Source organism: Sciurus carolinensis, chromosome 11 (genome assembly GCF_902686445.1).
Source record: "Sciurus carolinensis chromosome 11, mSciCar1.2, whole genome shotgun sequence".
In the NCBI taxonomy this organism is placed as follows: Eukaryota; Metazoa; Chordata; class Mammalia; order Rodentia; family Sciuridae; genus Sciurus; species Sciurus carolinensis.
In genome coordinates, this window is record NC_062223.1 from 119,375,636 (window position 1) to 119,389,549 (window position 13,914).

The 13,914-nt window shown below is 47.2% G+C and overlaps 1 protein-coding gene across 3 annotated transcripts in view; it reads left to right on the forward strand.

Moving 5' to 3' along the window:
- The window catches only part of Pou2f3 (POU class 2 homeobox 3), a 78,860-nt gene that overhangs the window by 13,434 nt on the left and 51,512 nt on the right, over positions 1-13,914 (forward strand). For 2 of the 3 annotated variants that reach the window (XM_047519379.1, XM_047519377.1), the window contains exon 3: positions 12,642-12,676. The exons of the other annotated variant lie outside the window; for it this stretch is intronic. In XM_047519379.1, coding sequence (XP_047375335.1) covers positions 12,642-12,676 — 35 coding nt within the window. The remainder of the gene's footprint in view (positions 1-12,641; positions 12,677-13,914) is intronic. 3 annotated transcript variants of the gene reach the window in all.

The following is a 13,914-nucleotide window of genomic DNA, read 5'->3' on the forward strand; positions in this document are numbered from 1 at the left end:
TCACAGAGACCCTTAGCAAGTAAGACTGTCACATGGCAGCTTGCACCTGGGTCATGACTTCCAACCACAGACACTTTCTTATCCACGGATTCCCACCCCAGCCCACAGGGTAGACAGTACAGGATCCTACTGCTCAGACAAGCCACCAGTGACTGGGCGGCCCTACCCAGTGCCAGTCTCTCTTCTCCTCTGAGGTCTTTTTAAGGAAACGGTCCCCTGTGCATGACCCATGCTGCCCCCTCTGCAGCCCCCAGAAGAACATGGACTCCCTTTCTCTCCAGCCTAAGAATGGATAAAGGTGAGGGAGATGATGGGGCACCATCCATGAGCTTTTCTTTACCCTTGGAGTTCCCCTCGGTTCCTCAGTGGTCATTCCCACTTCAGTCTCCAGTGGCGGACAGTTGTTTTCACTTCCGGTCTGTCACAGACCAGCACGCAGCCCCATGGAGCGTGATTAGTGTGATGCTCATTACCCATCCCGCACTTTTAACAGCACCCCAACAGGTCTACACCCAATTCAGCAGGGAGACCCACAATCGCCTGCTTGTGTGTGATTAGCATCTCTTCATTCTTACTCTCTTTACATGTATCTGGCCGTGGACCTTGACAGTCCACAGACCAGCCTTGGTGGTGAGGCCACATTTGGAGGTATACCACCTTGGAGGGGTTTGCTGTCCCTTCCTTCGGCATCCCACGAGCAATGGCTACATCTGACCCTAGCTACCTCTTCTTACAACCTCCTTGGCATTCCTCCTGCTCCAATCGTCTAGATGATGGGGACCCAGCAGGATAGGGAGGTTCCAGTGGGTCCTTTGCTGACACAGTGGAGTGGCATTCTCCCCCCCCCCCCCCCCCCGCCCCAACACAGCACACCCAGAGACTGGGCACTCAGCAGTGTCCAGAGAGAGACTCAGGCCACTACAGCTTCCAGGGCTTTACCCCTTCACTAAGGCCCCCCAAATTGAAGCCCCCACCCTGTCCCCCGAGCTGCATGTAAATGGGTTCACCCTCCTCCTCAAGAAACAATTAGGGCGGCAAACACCTGGTGTGGAAAAGTGCTGAGTAAGTGCACAAAGAATTTAAAGAGAGATGAGCACCTGAATTAGGGTAAGTCTTAGGGGCTTGAGGAGCCGTCCAAAATCAGGCGGCTAAAATTCAGTGACAGATTGTCCTGCCTCACACCCAAGGGTACAGGCACAACACACAGGAATGCACAAACTCACACTCCCAAAAACTCCACCTGGAGCCCTGGGCACACCTATAGGCTGTCTTTTCGGATGGAAGTGGGTTTTTCAGAGGCAAGCTTGGGTCCTCCAAGAGGTGTGAGAGATGGAGGATAGCGTTTCAGGCCAGCATTTGCTAGTGGGTCTGTGTTTAGACCTCTTTTCCATGGAAAGGCTTTCTAGGTTGCCCCCCATCCATCCAGGCAAGGCAAGGAGGAGAAGAAGCAGAAAGGGACAAGGACACCCAGTTTTCCTCTCATGTCCACTCCCCACAGCCTTTGGTTTTGGGGGACAGTGACCAATTTAGAATCCAGTATGCTTGAAAGGGAATCTGCATGAGAATATCCCAATCCCCCTCTTCTGAGTGTCAGGGCACTGCAGGGCAGGCGGGCCAGGGCGATGTCAGAGCCCTCAACAGTGACTGGATTTCATGTCTAGGGGCTTCAGCCACTAGCAGTTCAAAGTGCCTGCCTGGGTTTTCCATGGACTGGCGAGCTCACTGGTGAGCGCTCCTAGCGTGACAGCAGGTTCCTAGGAGACTCAGGGAGGGCAGGCCTTTGTGCCAAGCCAGGAGCTTGGGAAACAGAGCTGCAGACATCTCCCAAAAGGCACCCATGCTGTTGTTGACTCAAACAATAATAGGTGTTCATTTGCATGGCATTTACATACAGGTTCCTTTTATCTCCTGCTATGGGCACCACCAAAGTCCGGGTCTCCTGCCATCATCTCTTGGGGACTTTGCTGTGTTCCCCAAACTACAGAACCTGCACACATACCAGCAGTCTGTCTTTTGGTTAGCCCAGTCCCCCCAAACCTGCAGTTGGTCTTGTCTGGGAGCACCTGGTCCAGTTTTGCTAGAGAGGTGGCCCAAACAGGTAGCTGTGCAGGTCTGGCCCCAAGAAGCACCTCAGTTAAGGTCATCCCACCTGCCTGCTGTCAGTTCCAGCAAAGCCCCTAGTAGGGAACTTGTCCATCCCCCAAGCCCTGCTCAAACTGGAAAGAGGAACAAAACATCTAAGCCAGGGAGCCCAGAGAGGTGCAGAAAGGAGAGGAAACCGGGTGGTTGCTATGACGATGGGGTCTCTATGCCCCATTTGCATAGGGCGATGATTTCCATACTGCAGGGTGAATTTCCATATCCCTGCCTCAAAGCCTGTTGGGGTGGGGAGGGGGAGAGGGGAGAGGTCATTTGAAATTCAAATGAAGATGATTAAGGTTTTCTTGAGGAGGAAAGTGTGGACAAAAGGGGTTAAGCCAGCTGACAAACGTCGGCTCCAGGGCTGAAAGTTATCAAAGGGAGGTGTGCACTTGGCTGGCTCCCCTGCCAGCCCGTGCCACATGCCCTTGAAGACCTGCTGGTGGTCGGAGGAATCCACTCCAAGATGGGTTCTGTGACTTCTGCCTTGCAGGAGGATCGTGGGGTCTCCCCTCTAGCACCTGGCGCAGTTTAGCCTCTCAGTGTCCTGAGGATATTTGAGCTCAAGGGTGAGGACCACTGAATGACTTCTAGTTCTGGAGACAGGCCAGCCTTCCTCTGGGGACCACAGACTAGTCATCTCAGGTTTTTAATCTATGTCTTTGGAGAAATGATCTCAGTACTTTCTTGTTTGACTGAGGAGGTGGAAGACATCTAGACTCATCTTTACCACCCACCTGCAACCTTCCGCAGGTTATTTCCTCTCTTCAGGCCTGAGTCTGGGCGTCAGATGAAGAGTCTGAGGGTGAGGGTCTCTCAGACTCGTCCAGGCATCCTCTCCACACAGCAGGTAGCATTTGCTCGACACTGAGGGATGTGAATTGCTGCAGTCTTAGGCTTCTCTAATGTGTTAGGAAGGGCTCCCCTGCTCCCTCAGCCTACTCTGACCTCGGGGTCATTATTTAAAGGCTTACTGCACAGTTTTTTTTAACCTATAAAATGGGGGTATTAATAGTACCTACCTCACAGCTGTGAGGATCAAATGAGCCGGAATTTGTAAAGTACCTGGCACAGTGCCTGCCACCTTAGTAATGCTGTTTATTATTATTTGTCTCTGGAGGACAAAGCGTTCACACAGTGGATGCAGTGCCCCAACAGCCAATTCAGGGTGCCTCAGTTAGGCATATGGACTGTCTCCTGAGCAGGGGACCTGTGAGTTCACTCCTGTTCTGCACACTGTTGTGTCCATCCATGTCCAGAACTCAAGTCAGAAACTTGCTTTGGTGACAGACTCTACCAAAGCTAGGTGGTCACAACACCGAAGCCATCCCTGGGAGATGCATCTTTCAAATCTATCCCTGTGGGCTATTTGTGTTGATCCTAGCTCAAGTTTGTCTTCATTACTTATTTTTTTTGTGTGTGCAAAAATCCACAAGCCCAAACCTTAGCTCTACCACTAAGCTACATCCCAGCCTTGTGGTTTTTTTTGTTTGTTTGTTTTTTGTTTGTTTTTGTTTTTGTTTTTGTAATTGCAGGGGTATGGGTACTAGGGATTGAATCCAGGGGCACTCAACCACCAAGCCATATCCCCAGTCCATTTTTAGAGACAGGGTCCCTCTAAGTTGTTGAGGTTAGCCTGGAACTTGCGATCCCCCTGCATCAGCCTAACCTAGTCACTGGGATTACAGGCAAGCACCACCACACCTGGTTGCCTGGATTCTTTCTGAGACCTGGTGCCATCTACCCAGCATGCTCCTCCCACTTAGCCCCTAATCATGCTGTCCTTTTGGGGCCTCTGTGTTATGACTGCAGCATCAATATGTAGACAACAGGAGATTCAGGGGCAGAGCACAAGAGCCCCAGAGAGCCCCATCTATAGCTCAGATGCAGAAGAAATATAGATTCTATTTTCTAACAAATTACAAGATCTTGGTGAGGAGTCTTTCCTTTATCATAGAGTAACGTGAAAAATTACTGTGGGAATCTGGAGCATACCCAACTTCTCTTCTCTGGGGCATGGCCCCAGGCAATCAGAGGAAAGGGAATGGAGAACCCACTTTGGGTTCCATCTCAGGGATGTGCATGAAGAGGACAATCATGGGGACACTCAGCAGACCCTGTCACAAGGAAGTCCTGAGAATAATTGTGTGAACGCCGCTGTTCTGTCCCTTGGGCTAAAGAAGTAGAAGCTTTAAATCATGAAAACCCCCAAATCTACAGACTCATAGTCTGGAAGGAAGTGGAGAGATCATCCAGTCTTAGGGTAGTAAGTGGGGTCTTCAGTAAAGTCGAGGCTGAGTTTAGGAAAAGGAAAGGGATGCCAAGTTCCATTAGTGATGTCTGTCCTGGGCACAGCTTGTGTGCCCACAGACACAGATTTTGTATCTTCTATACCAGTGCTCTTCCTATAGTCCGTATTTAATTTTTTTCTTTTTCTGTAGCCCTGGGGGTTGAACCCAAAGCTGTTTTACCTCTGAGCTACATCCCCAGACCTTTTTATTTTTTTATTTTGAAATAGGGTCTTGCTAAATTGCCCAGGCTGGCCTCAAATTTGCCATCCTCCTGCCTCAGCCTCCCAAATAGCTGGGATTATGGCCACCATGCCCAGCTCCCACAGTCCATCTTGAGTCCTCCTGTGCCCTATCTTTCAGGATCAACTTCCAGGACTGACTTCAGGTTCCTCCTGGATATTTTCTTACTCCTAAGAAAGAAGTGGCAGGAATGGGGACAGAAACTTTTTAACACTTAAGGGAAATGGAAGCCCATGGAAGTTAAACCACTTGCTCTAAGTATGGCAAAAAATAGCCTTTGAAATGATCCGAGAGCCCAATTTCCTGTGTGTTCTCTGGACAGAACTCTGATCATTAGACCATACTTCCCAGTTCCCTGGAGGCATCTGAAGTACCAACAAATGTAGACATAATGTGTGGGGAGGTGCCCTGGAAAAAAAATCTGGTTTTAACTGGATTAAATGACCACACTGGAAGTCTCGCCTGACCTGGTGGTTGACTGCTCAGGAGTGTTTCCAAGGTCTTGGTACTATAATAATCTCTATCCCAGGAAGTGCCAGCAAGTTTCCAAGTGGTCATAAAGTGTCACTGGAAACCTTATTGTGTTATACCAGGGAGCAGAGCTGCTGAGGGGAAAACAGTCCAGAAATGGGAGAGGCCAAACCTCACTGCTGAATGCTCTCCGCATTGTTTACCAGGCAGAAGTGAAAAATCCTGCTTGAACAGTTCTTGGTTCTTCCACCTCCCTCGCCCAGAGAATTACTCCCCAGGCAAACTCACATCCCAGTGCTGCCAAAGCTATGCAAATCAGCCACTGCCAGGCCAGGCTGTTGGCTCAGCACTGAGGTGGGAAAGCGGGTGGCCTCCCTGGGGGCCCATGTCTAGCTCCTGATGTTGGGGGACCTGGCCAGGCAGCACAGGTCCACTGCTGATCCAGTGGAAGGGGAAGAGAGGTGGAGGAGACAGCTACTCTTGACACTGAGCCTTGGACTTCTCATTCCACTGGGTGTTAAGACCATCTCGGCTTAAGGGGATTCTACTCTGAATCCTGGGGCTCCCCAAGAATTCATCGTACCTTTTATCCTCTTTTGATCATGCTAGCCCAAACTCTGCACGCCGGGCTTCTCTTCATATTTAATCCTTCCAACTGTAGAGATGTGGCCTCTTCCTTTTTTGGGAGCTGGTAGGTAGAGATGAACAGTCCAGGGTACTGTGAGGGACCAGGAAGTGGCTGAGTCTCGGGGGCTAAGTCAGGTTTGGATGAGTCCTCAGAAGACATTCTTCCAGTTTGAGAGCCGGGAACCATGAAGTCATGCTGGAGTGGGAAGTCAGAGCACGCTGGAGTTGGATACCTGAGGGTCATTCCCAACTCACACCCATGCTTGAAAAGTTCTGTCACTTTAAGCGTGTTGAGACATGGTTTCCTCATCTATGAAATGGGGTAAATAATAAAATTTTGTCTTCCCATGTGCTGGGACTCTGCCTGAGCCTCTCTCCCAGCCTGTAATCCAGGGTCCCAGGTATTTGCCTGTTTTCTTGCCATGAAAGTTTTTTAACCTGAAGATTCGCAGAGGTTCATAAAAGCCAAAAGAGTCACAGAGAGACCCCACAAGGTGGCTCTTCCAGCTTGGCAGAGACTTCAACCCATGTCCCCACCAAATAGGGGATTTTGAAGCTTCCTTTGTGAGCGCTTTCTGCCCCACCCCCTCCTCTCATGCACTTAATCTTTGATTTGTGTGTAGAACAAACAGAAGGGAGAGGGCTGGTGAAGAGTTCTTTGGTCCTGCCTGTGCCTCTCTGTAGACACTACATAAGGTGACCAGCTTCTGGCAGGAGAAGAATAAGCCCTGGTGCATTTCAGGTAACTGCATTGAATCCTAAGATGTTAGCGATAGAGAGAATTTTATACATCACTAGAGAGCCCTCCCTTTAATGCTATCAGATTGTCCCATCAAAAAGACAGTAGAATGAATGAGACATAACTTTCCTATGTTCATATATGAATACATGACCAGTGTAACTCCGCATCACGTACAAGCACACGAATAGGAGGTTATACTCCATGTATGTGTAATGTGTCAAAACACACTGTACTGTCATGTATAACTAAAAAGAACAAATAAAAAAAATTGTCCCAAATCAGTTCAAACACCACTTCTGTGCCAGCCCTGAAATAAGCAGCCTGTGTTTGAATATTCCTAGGGATGGGGAACTCTGTCCTTGAGAAATTGCAGGCTTCACTGTTGGACAAGTCCTCTTTTTACAAAATGCATCCTCACACTGAGTTGCTTCCCTCTAGCTGCCACCATTGGTACTTGTTCGGCTCTTTGGAGCCACAGGCTTAGCTCTGTTCCCTGTGATTATTTGGGGAGGAAGGAAAAGTTCAACGACATTTATTTCTTACTATGTACCAGGCGCTGTGCCAGATGCTTTCAAATGTTCCCTCATTGAAATTCGTTTTAACTTTTATTTTGAAAAATTTTAGTCATATGGAAAGGAGGAAAAGAAAAACAGTTTAATGAACCAACATCTACTATCATATGGATTTAATAATTAACATTTTGCTATATCTTCTTCATCTGTTTTTCTGCAGTATGTTATTTATAACTTTATCTTCCTTTTTAACTTCTTTTTTGGTACTGGGGATTGAACCCAGGGGTGCTTTACCACCGAGCTACATCCCCAGACCTTTTTATTTTTTATTTTGAGACAGGGTCTGGCCAAGTTGCCCAGGGCCTCACTAATTTGCTGAGATTGGCCTCGAACTTGTAATCCTCCTTCCTCAACCTCCCAGTCACTGGGATTACAGGCATGCACCACCACACCCAGCTTAATTTTTTATTGTGAACATTTTCAAACACACAAAAAAATAAAGACTAGTAGAGTGAGGCCCCATGCATTCTGAACCACCATCACATCTCTGCCCTTCTTGTTGCTGGAATATTCTCTTATAAATTATTATTCTCTTATAAATTATTATTACATAACATTATAGCCCTCAGTCCTAAATTAGAAGTATGCATCTTTAAAACATGAACATATTTTCCTTCTTAAGCACACTAACATCATTTATAAAACTGATATGTTGCTTAATTCTCATGACAATTTTGATATCTTAAAATATACCCACTTGAATTTTTAATTGCCATATGCAATTGCCATAGCTATGGTTACCTGTATTTTGGGTTCCAGTTTAAAATTGGTTATTGGTATTGCTGGGTGGGAGAGGTGCCAGGTGACACTAGTCTAGTGGACTATTAGGAGAGAAGCAGGAGCCAGCGCATAATGAAATGAGGGCTGAGGTGGCTCCCTCCAGCCAATCAACATCACATTAAGAGCTCAGTGCCTCCTGTGTCTCAATCTAGACCCCCTAAATGGTCTGAGTACCTTCTGGTGGGCTGGGAGCCATGGGGGAAAGTCATGTCTCCCAAGCACACACTTACCGGCTATATAGGGGGATCCAAATAGGAAAAGGAGTAGCTTTGGGCATCTGAGCCCTTATTAAGTGTCAAAGGATTGAACTATGTCTACTCTCTGCTCTCTTGGAGCATCTAGGAGCCAGTCTCCTGGGAGGTCCTAGCTGGCCCAGTACCTCTCTTCCAGCCATTCGCTTAGTCCTAAGAATAAGGAAAATAAGGTAGAGATCACGATGCAGGTAAAAATGAATTTGATGAGGAGGGAAGCTCCATCACCAGGCTCTGATCATAGCAGGTGTGTCCTCGTGGTAAACGGTCCCTTCAGAAGAGCCATGGAAAACTTCTAAGTGACAGAAAGTATTGATTTTGTTGGCTGGTGAATTTTAAAAGTGAAGGTGCTTGCTTATTTGTTCTCATTTTCTTGTGTAAATCTCACAAACGACATTCCAATGGCTCTCCCAGAAATCAAAAGCAAATACATTTTTTTTGGTCTACAAACCTGATGATCCTCTCCAGGCCAAACTGGGTTCTTGATCCATGTTTTTCTTTCTAGGTCTTGTTCATGAGTATAGGCTTACCCGCTCTGGAAACATCTCTTACCTTCCAGAAGGCCATACTTCCCTGGTCTTTCTTCTACTTGAATGTTGACTCTTTCTCAGTCCCATTTGCTGACTTCTCCTCATTCCAACTAGGATCCATTTTATTCATCTAGACTCAGTACTTTTGTGGCCTCAGCTAAGTTCTGTGGCTTTAAATGCCACCAAGAAACCAGGCATGGTTGCACACACCTGTAATCCTAGCGACTTGGGAGACTAAAGCAGGAGAATTGCAAGTTCGAGGTCAGCCTAGGCAACCCAGTGAGAACCTGCCTCAAAATAAAATGTAATAAATGGCTTGAGAGGGTGAGGCATGAGGATCACAAGTTCAAAGTCAGCCTTAGCAACTTAGTGAGGCCCTGAGCAACTTAGTGAGATCCTGTCTCTAAATAAAATATAAAAAAGTGGTGAGGATATGGCTCAGTGGTTAAGCACCCTGGGTTCAATCCTGAGTACCATAAGTAAGTAAATAAATAAATAAAATAAAGTGTAATAAAATGGAGGCTAGAGATGTAACTCCCTGGTAGAGTGCCCCTGGGTTCAAACCAAACACCACAATATGTAAATAGATACCACTAAAAGCTGATAGCTACCCAGTTATACTTCCTGACCGAACTCTTCCCTTAAGTCCAAACACATTTTCCCACCTCTACTGGAATATCTAATTGTCACCTCAAACTTAATATATCCCAAATGTACCTTCTGGTTTTTTCCCACCACCCTGCTCCTCCCTGAGTTCCCCCATCTCAGTGAAGTGCCCCCTCACTCCATCACTCCGATCCCTTCTTCCCTTTGCACTCCTCAGCCCCGCACCAGCAGTCTGTCAGCCGTGTTCTCAGAAGGCATCCTGAACCCAGGTCCCCTCACTGCCTCGCTGCTACTGCTGTCCAGCCCACAGCCCTCTCTCACCCGGGCCTCCCGGCTGCTCCCAGCTGCTCTCCCTTCCGGCTCTTTGCCCCTTCCACCCATCCATGCAGGTTTGAGGACTTAACCTCAGACCACGTTACTCCTCTGCTCCGATCGCTCGCTGCCTTCCTTGGACTGCGAGCTCAGCCTGATCCACCATGACCTGACCCATGTCACCTCCCCCGGGGGCTACCTCTCTGCAGTCACATGCACCTGTTATAGGGCCACAGCAGGCAGGCCTGCTCCTGCTGCAGGACCGTCCCCCTGTGATGCTCCTCCCCCAGACCTCCCTCATTCAGTGAAAATGTCACCTCCCTTGAGTAGCCTTCCCAAACCATCCTGCTTTTTTTTTTTGGCAGGGGGATGCTGGGAATTGAACCTTGGACCTCCACATGCTAGGCAAGCTCTCTACCACTGAGCTCCACCCCAGCCCCCCATCCTGCTTCTGAATATCCCCCTGCTCTGTTCTATATGGTAGTCATCCCAAAATGAAATTGTATGTCTGCTTGTTTATTCCTTTTATGTCTCCTCACCAAGAAAAGAAACTCCATGAGACCCTCTTCCATATTCTCCAACATTGTATTTGGGTATCTGGCACCTGCTGTGTTCTCAGCAAATATTTGTTGAATTAATGAATTTGTTTCTTGTCAAATCTTTAAAAATCACTCTTTGTTATGCCAACTATATAATGTCACATTAGGATTTTTTTTTTAATAAGATAAAAGTAATTTTCCCTTTCTACCCATGTAAGCACATCTCTTTTAGTATGTGGGTGGCCCATCGTGACCATAGCTCCCCTCACACGTTTCAGTATTGTCTTAGCTAATCTCAACATCAGGCTTTTTTTTTTTTTTTTTTTTATGCGGTTGTGGGGATTGAACCCAGGACTGTGTGCTTTTGAGGTAAGCACTCTACCAACTGAGCTACATCCCCAGCCGAACAGCAGGCTTCTTGTTAGAGGTCACTTTGTGCTCACCATAGTCCTCCTTCTCAGGGGCCCCCTGGCCCTTCTTCCTCTGCCTGCGTCTTGCAGGCCTAGTTGTTCTCAGAGATGCCGTACAGGACTGGGATGCCCTTCCCCGTCATCACCTGCAACGGAGCATAGGGAAAGGGGCTTAGGTTAAAACTCCGGAGGATTCTCTTGGATCCTATTCATTAAACTCTCAGGCACTTCTTGAGCGGCTGATCTGTGTTAGAAACTGGTCATTCTGTGGCCATCAAAGACACAAAATAGCTGTCTCTGTCCTGTTCCAAGGAATTCAGAGCCTAGTGTGAAAGGAAAACATGCAGAGGATTAGGGAGTCACACAGTGAGTACGAGGTGGCCGGTAGAGAGGGCTCCTGGATCCCAGAAGGGAGAGGGACTGACCCTGTACAAGGGAACAGTGTTGGGAATATGGTAAGGTGTGGACCCAAGGGAGTGTTCCGTGGGTAGGAGCTTGGGGTATCTAGGAGGGAGCAGGGCAGGGCTGTGGGCAGCAGGAGACAATGCAGAAAGGTAGGTGGAAAACAGGACCAATGGGGGATCTACACTGAGCTAAGGACTTTGAACTTTATGTCAAAGCTTTTATTTGAACTTTGGATTTGTTCACTCATTCATTTATTCATTCATTTACTCAATGTATTTTGAGTGCCTATTATATACTAAGCACAGTGCTAGCTCTGGGTGCACCATATTTAATAAATAGTCGTTTTCCTTACTGTTATGGAGTCAATAATCCATGCGACCCAGAGGAAGAAGGTTGTATGGCAGCTCCTTCCCTGGAAAGTGATATGAATAAAATCCTTTATGACTTTAAAAGAAATAATTCCTCAACCAATACGTATATGTTTAAGCAAGTGATGGTACATTCATATAATGGAACATTATATAGACATTAAAAATGGGGCTTATGAGTATAACAAAATATTCATGTTCCTTTTTTTTTTTCCTTTTGGTACTGGAGGTTAAATCCAGGGTTATTCTACCACTAAGCAACATCCCCAGTCCTTACAAAAAAAAAAAAAAATATATATATATATATATTTATACACACACACACTGGGGGTTGAACCTAGGGGCACTTAACCACTGAGTCACATCCCCAGTCCTTTTTATTTTGAGTTGCTTAGGCCCTCGCTAAATTGCTGAAGCCGGCCTCAAACTCTCATTCCTCCTTCCTCAGCCTCCCGAGTCACTAGGATTACAGGTGTGTGCCACCACACCCAGTTCCTTTAAAATATTCCTTTAAAAATTTTTTATTTTGAAACAGGGTCTTGCCAAAGTTGAACTTGCAATCTTCCTGCCTCAGTCTCCTGAGCTGCATCATGTGTACACCATCATGCCTGACTTTCATGTTCCTTTATAGCGTAAGAGAGCTCCTTTTGATGTGCACTCTGGAAAAAGCAGGGTAAAATCTATATGCAATGGTACATATCCATGAAGAAAACCAAGCATACAAAAGACTATAAATACTGTTAGTTATAGCTGCCTCTCGGTCAAGAAGTTCTCTATTTAAACTTGTTCTGTACCAAAAAGTTTCTCTAATAAGCACATAGTCACTTTATCAGTGTAACATTTGATGACAAAACAAGAAATGACAGTGTGGGGAAATGGCACGGATACCTGTCCTCCGACTTGGTTCAGGCATCAGTGCCCCTGGAGGGTGCACCTGGTGAGAGGACTTTTTGCCTTAGGGCAACTCCTTCTTGGTGCTCCTCCATGGAAGGAGGTAATGGCTGCCCCACGGCGGGCACTTCACAGGAGGGCTATGGAGGGTGGCTGTGCACAGCTGAACGAGGCTTGCTGTGGTTTGCTGTACTCTCCAAAGACCCTGACTTGCATGTGGCCTCATGTGAGTCAGCCTACCCTCCAAGGCGTTTCTTTCCCTGGCTCCACCTCCCTGGAGGAGACTTTCCCAAGATGGTGTCAGAACACAGGATGAGCAGGAGGATCCTGGCTATTGGGGAAGCCAGTACTCCTTTGCAAAATAAAGACATGCTCATCTCGACATCCTGTTCTTCCTCTAACAGTCGCCTCTTCCAATCCTGCTAGCAACTAATATATACATACATAAATATTTTTGTCTCTTTCAGGAAATGATCGAAATGGCCTAGATTTCAACAGACAGGTAAGAACTCAAGTCAAAAGAAAATGTTTATCCTATGTAAATTTGGGAGGTTCCAAGTGTGGGTAATACAAAGACTAAGTAAAGTTTAGAGGTGAACCCTCACAGATACTTAGCTTTCAGGATTAAAGGACACTGAATCTAGCCTCCCGCATCAACCATAATCAGATGTTAGGATCTCCTCTTCAGAATTCCCTCCAGAATTCTGAATAATGGAGCAGCCATTTAGGATGAACTGCATGCCACATGTAGTCCAGAAATCTAGGACAACGGCTCTTTGAGTCAGGCTTGGCCTGATTGTCTCCTGGTGAGTCTGTGCATGGCTGACTACATGGAGAGGAATGTATGGAGCTGCAGAGGACAAAGTGCCTGGCTTTCCTCAGGGCACTCCTGATTGGAAGCAAGTTGATAGGGACTGCGATAGGGAAACAGAAAGAGCCCAGAAGGGAGCACGTAACCAGGCTGGGGACAAAGCAGACACAAGCATGGTGCTTTGGAAGGCAACCAAGCTGGGTGAGCCTAGACCTAGTTGGAGAGGGCTCAGGGCAGGGGGAGGTGGTGTTGGAAAGGTCACAGGGTGGATGGACATGGATGGATAAGGAGAAGGGTGAAACCAAAGGAGAGGATTTTGCCCTTAAGGTTTCAGGCTGCTGAGGAGCCAAGGTGGCATGGACGTAGGATGGGGTGTGGTGTCCGAGCAGAGGGTGGGAATGGGATAGTTTGTTGGGAGGAGAGAATCAAAGCTGCTGCCAAGCAGAGAGCAATAAGGGGGGTCTTAGAGTGAGGAAGAGGGGTGAGGATCAGGTACAGTCAGAAACCTTGGGCGTGTGTCCCGTTACTGCCACTAACTAGCTGTATAACCTTGGCTTAATATTTTTCAGTCTGAGTTTTCTCGGCTGAAAAGTCAACTTACTCCATCAGTTGGAGGAGGGGCACCTACGTTATGCAGGTGTGGGAATACAGAGAAAAATTAAGATGTGGGCTCTGTGCTGAAGGAGCCCAAGTCTAGCACCGGAAGTGGCTGGGCAAATATCTGGGGGAAGGAGACTGAGAGGCTCTATTTCTTAAAGATTCATTAAGTTTTATTTAGTAATTTTTAAAGGTATGATTATTAACATCTTTATGGCACAAACCGATGGGATTCACTGTGACGTTCTCATGCATGCATATGTCCTGTATTCCCTGTATCCGTCCACCCACCCCCTCAGAGCCTCTGCTACTCTCCCCTCTCTCCCTGCCTT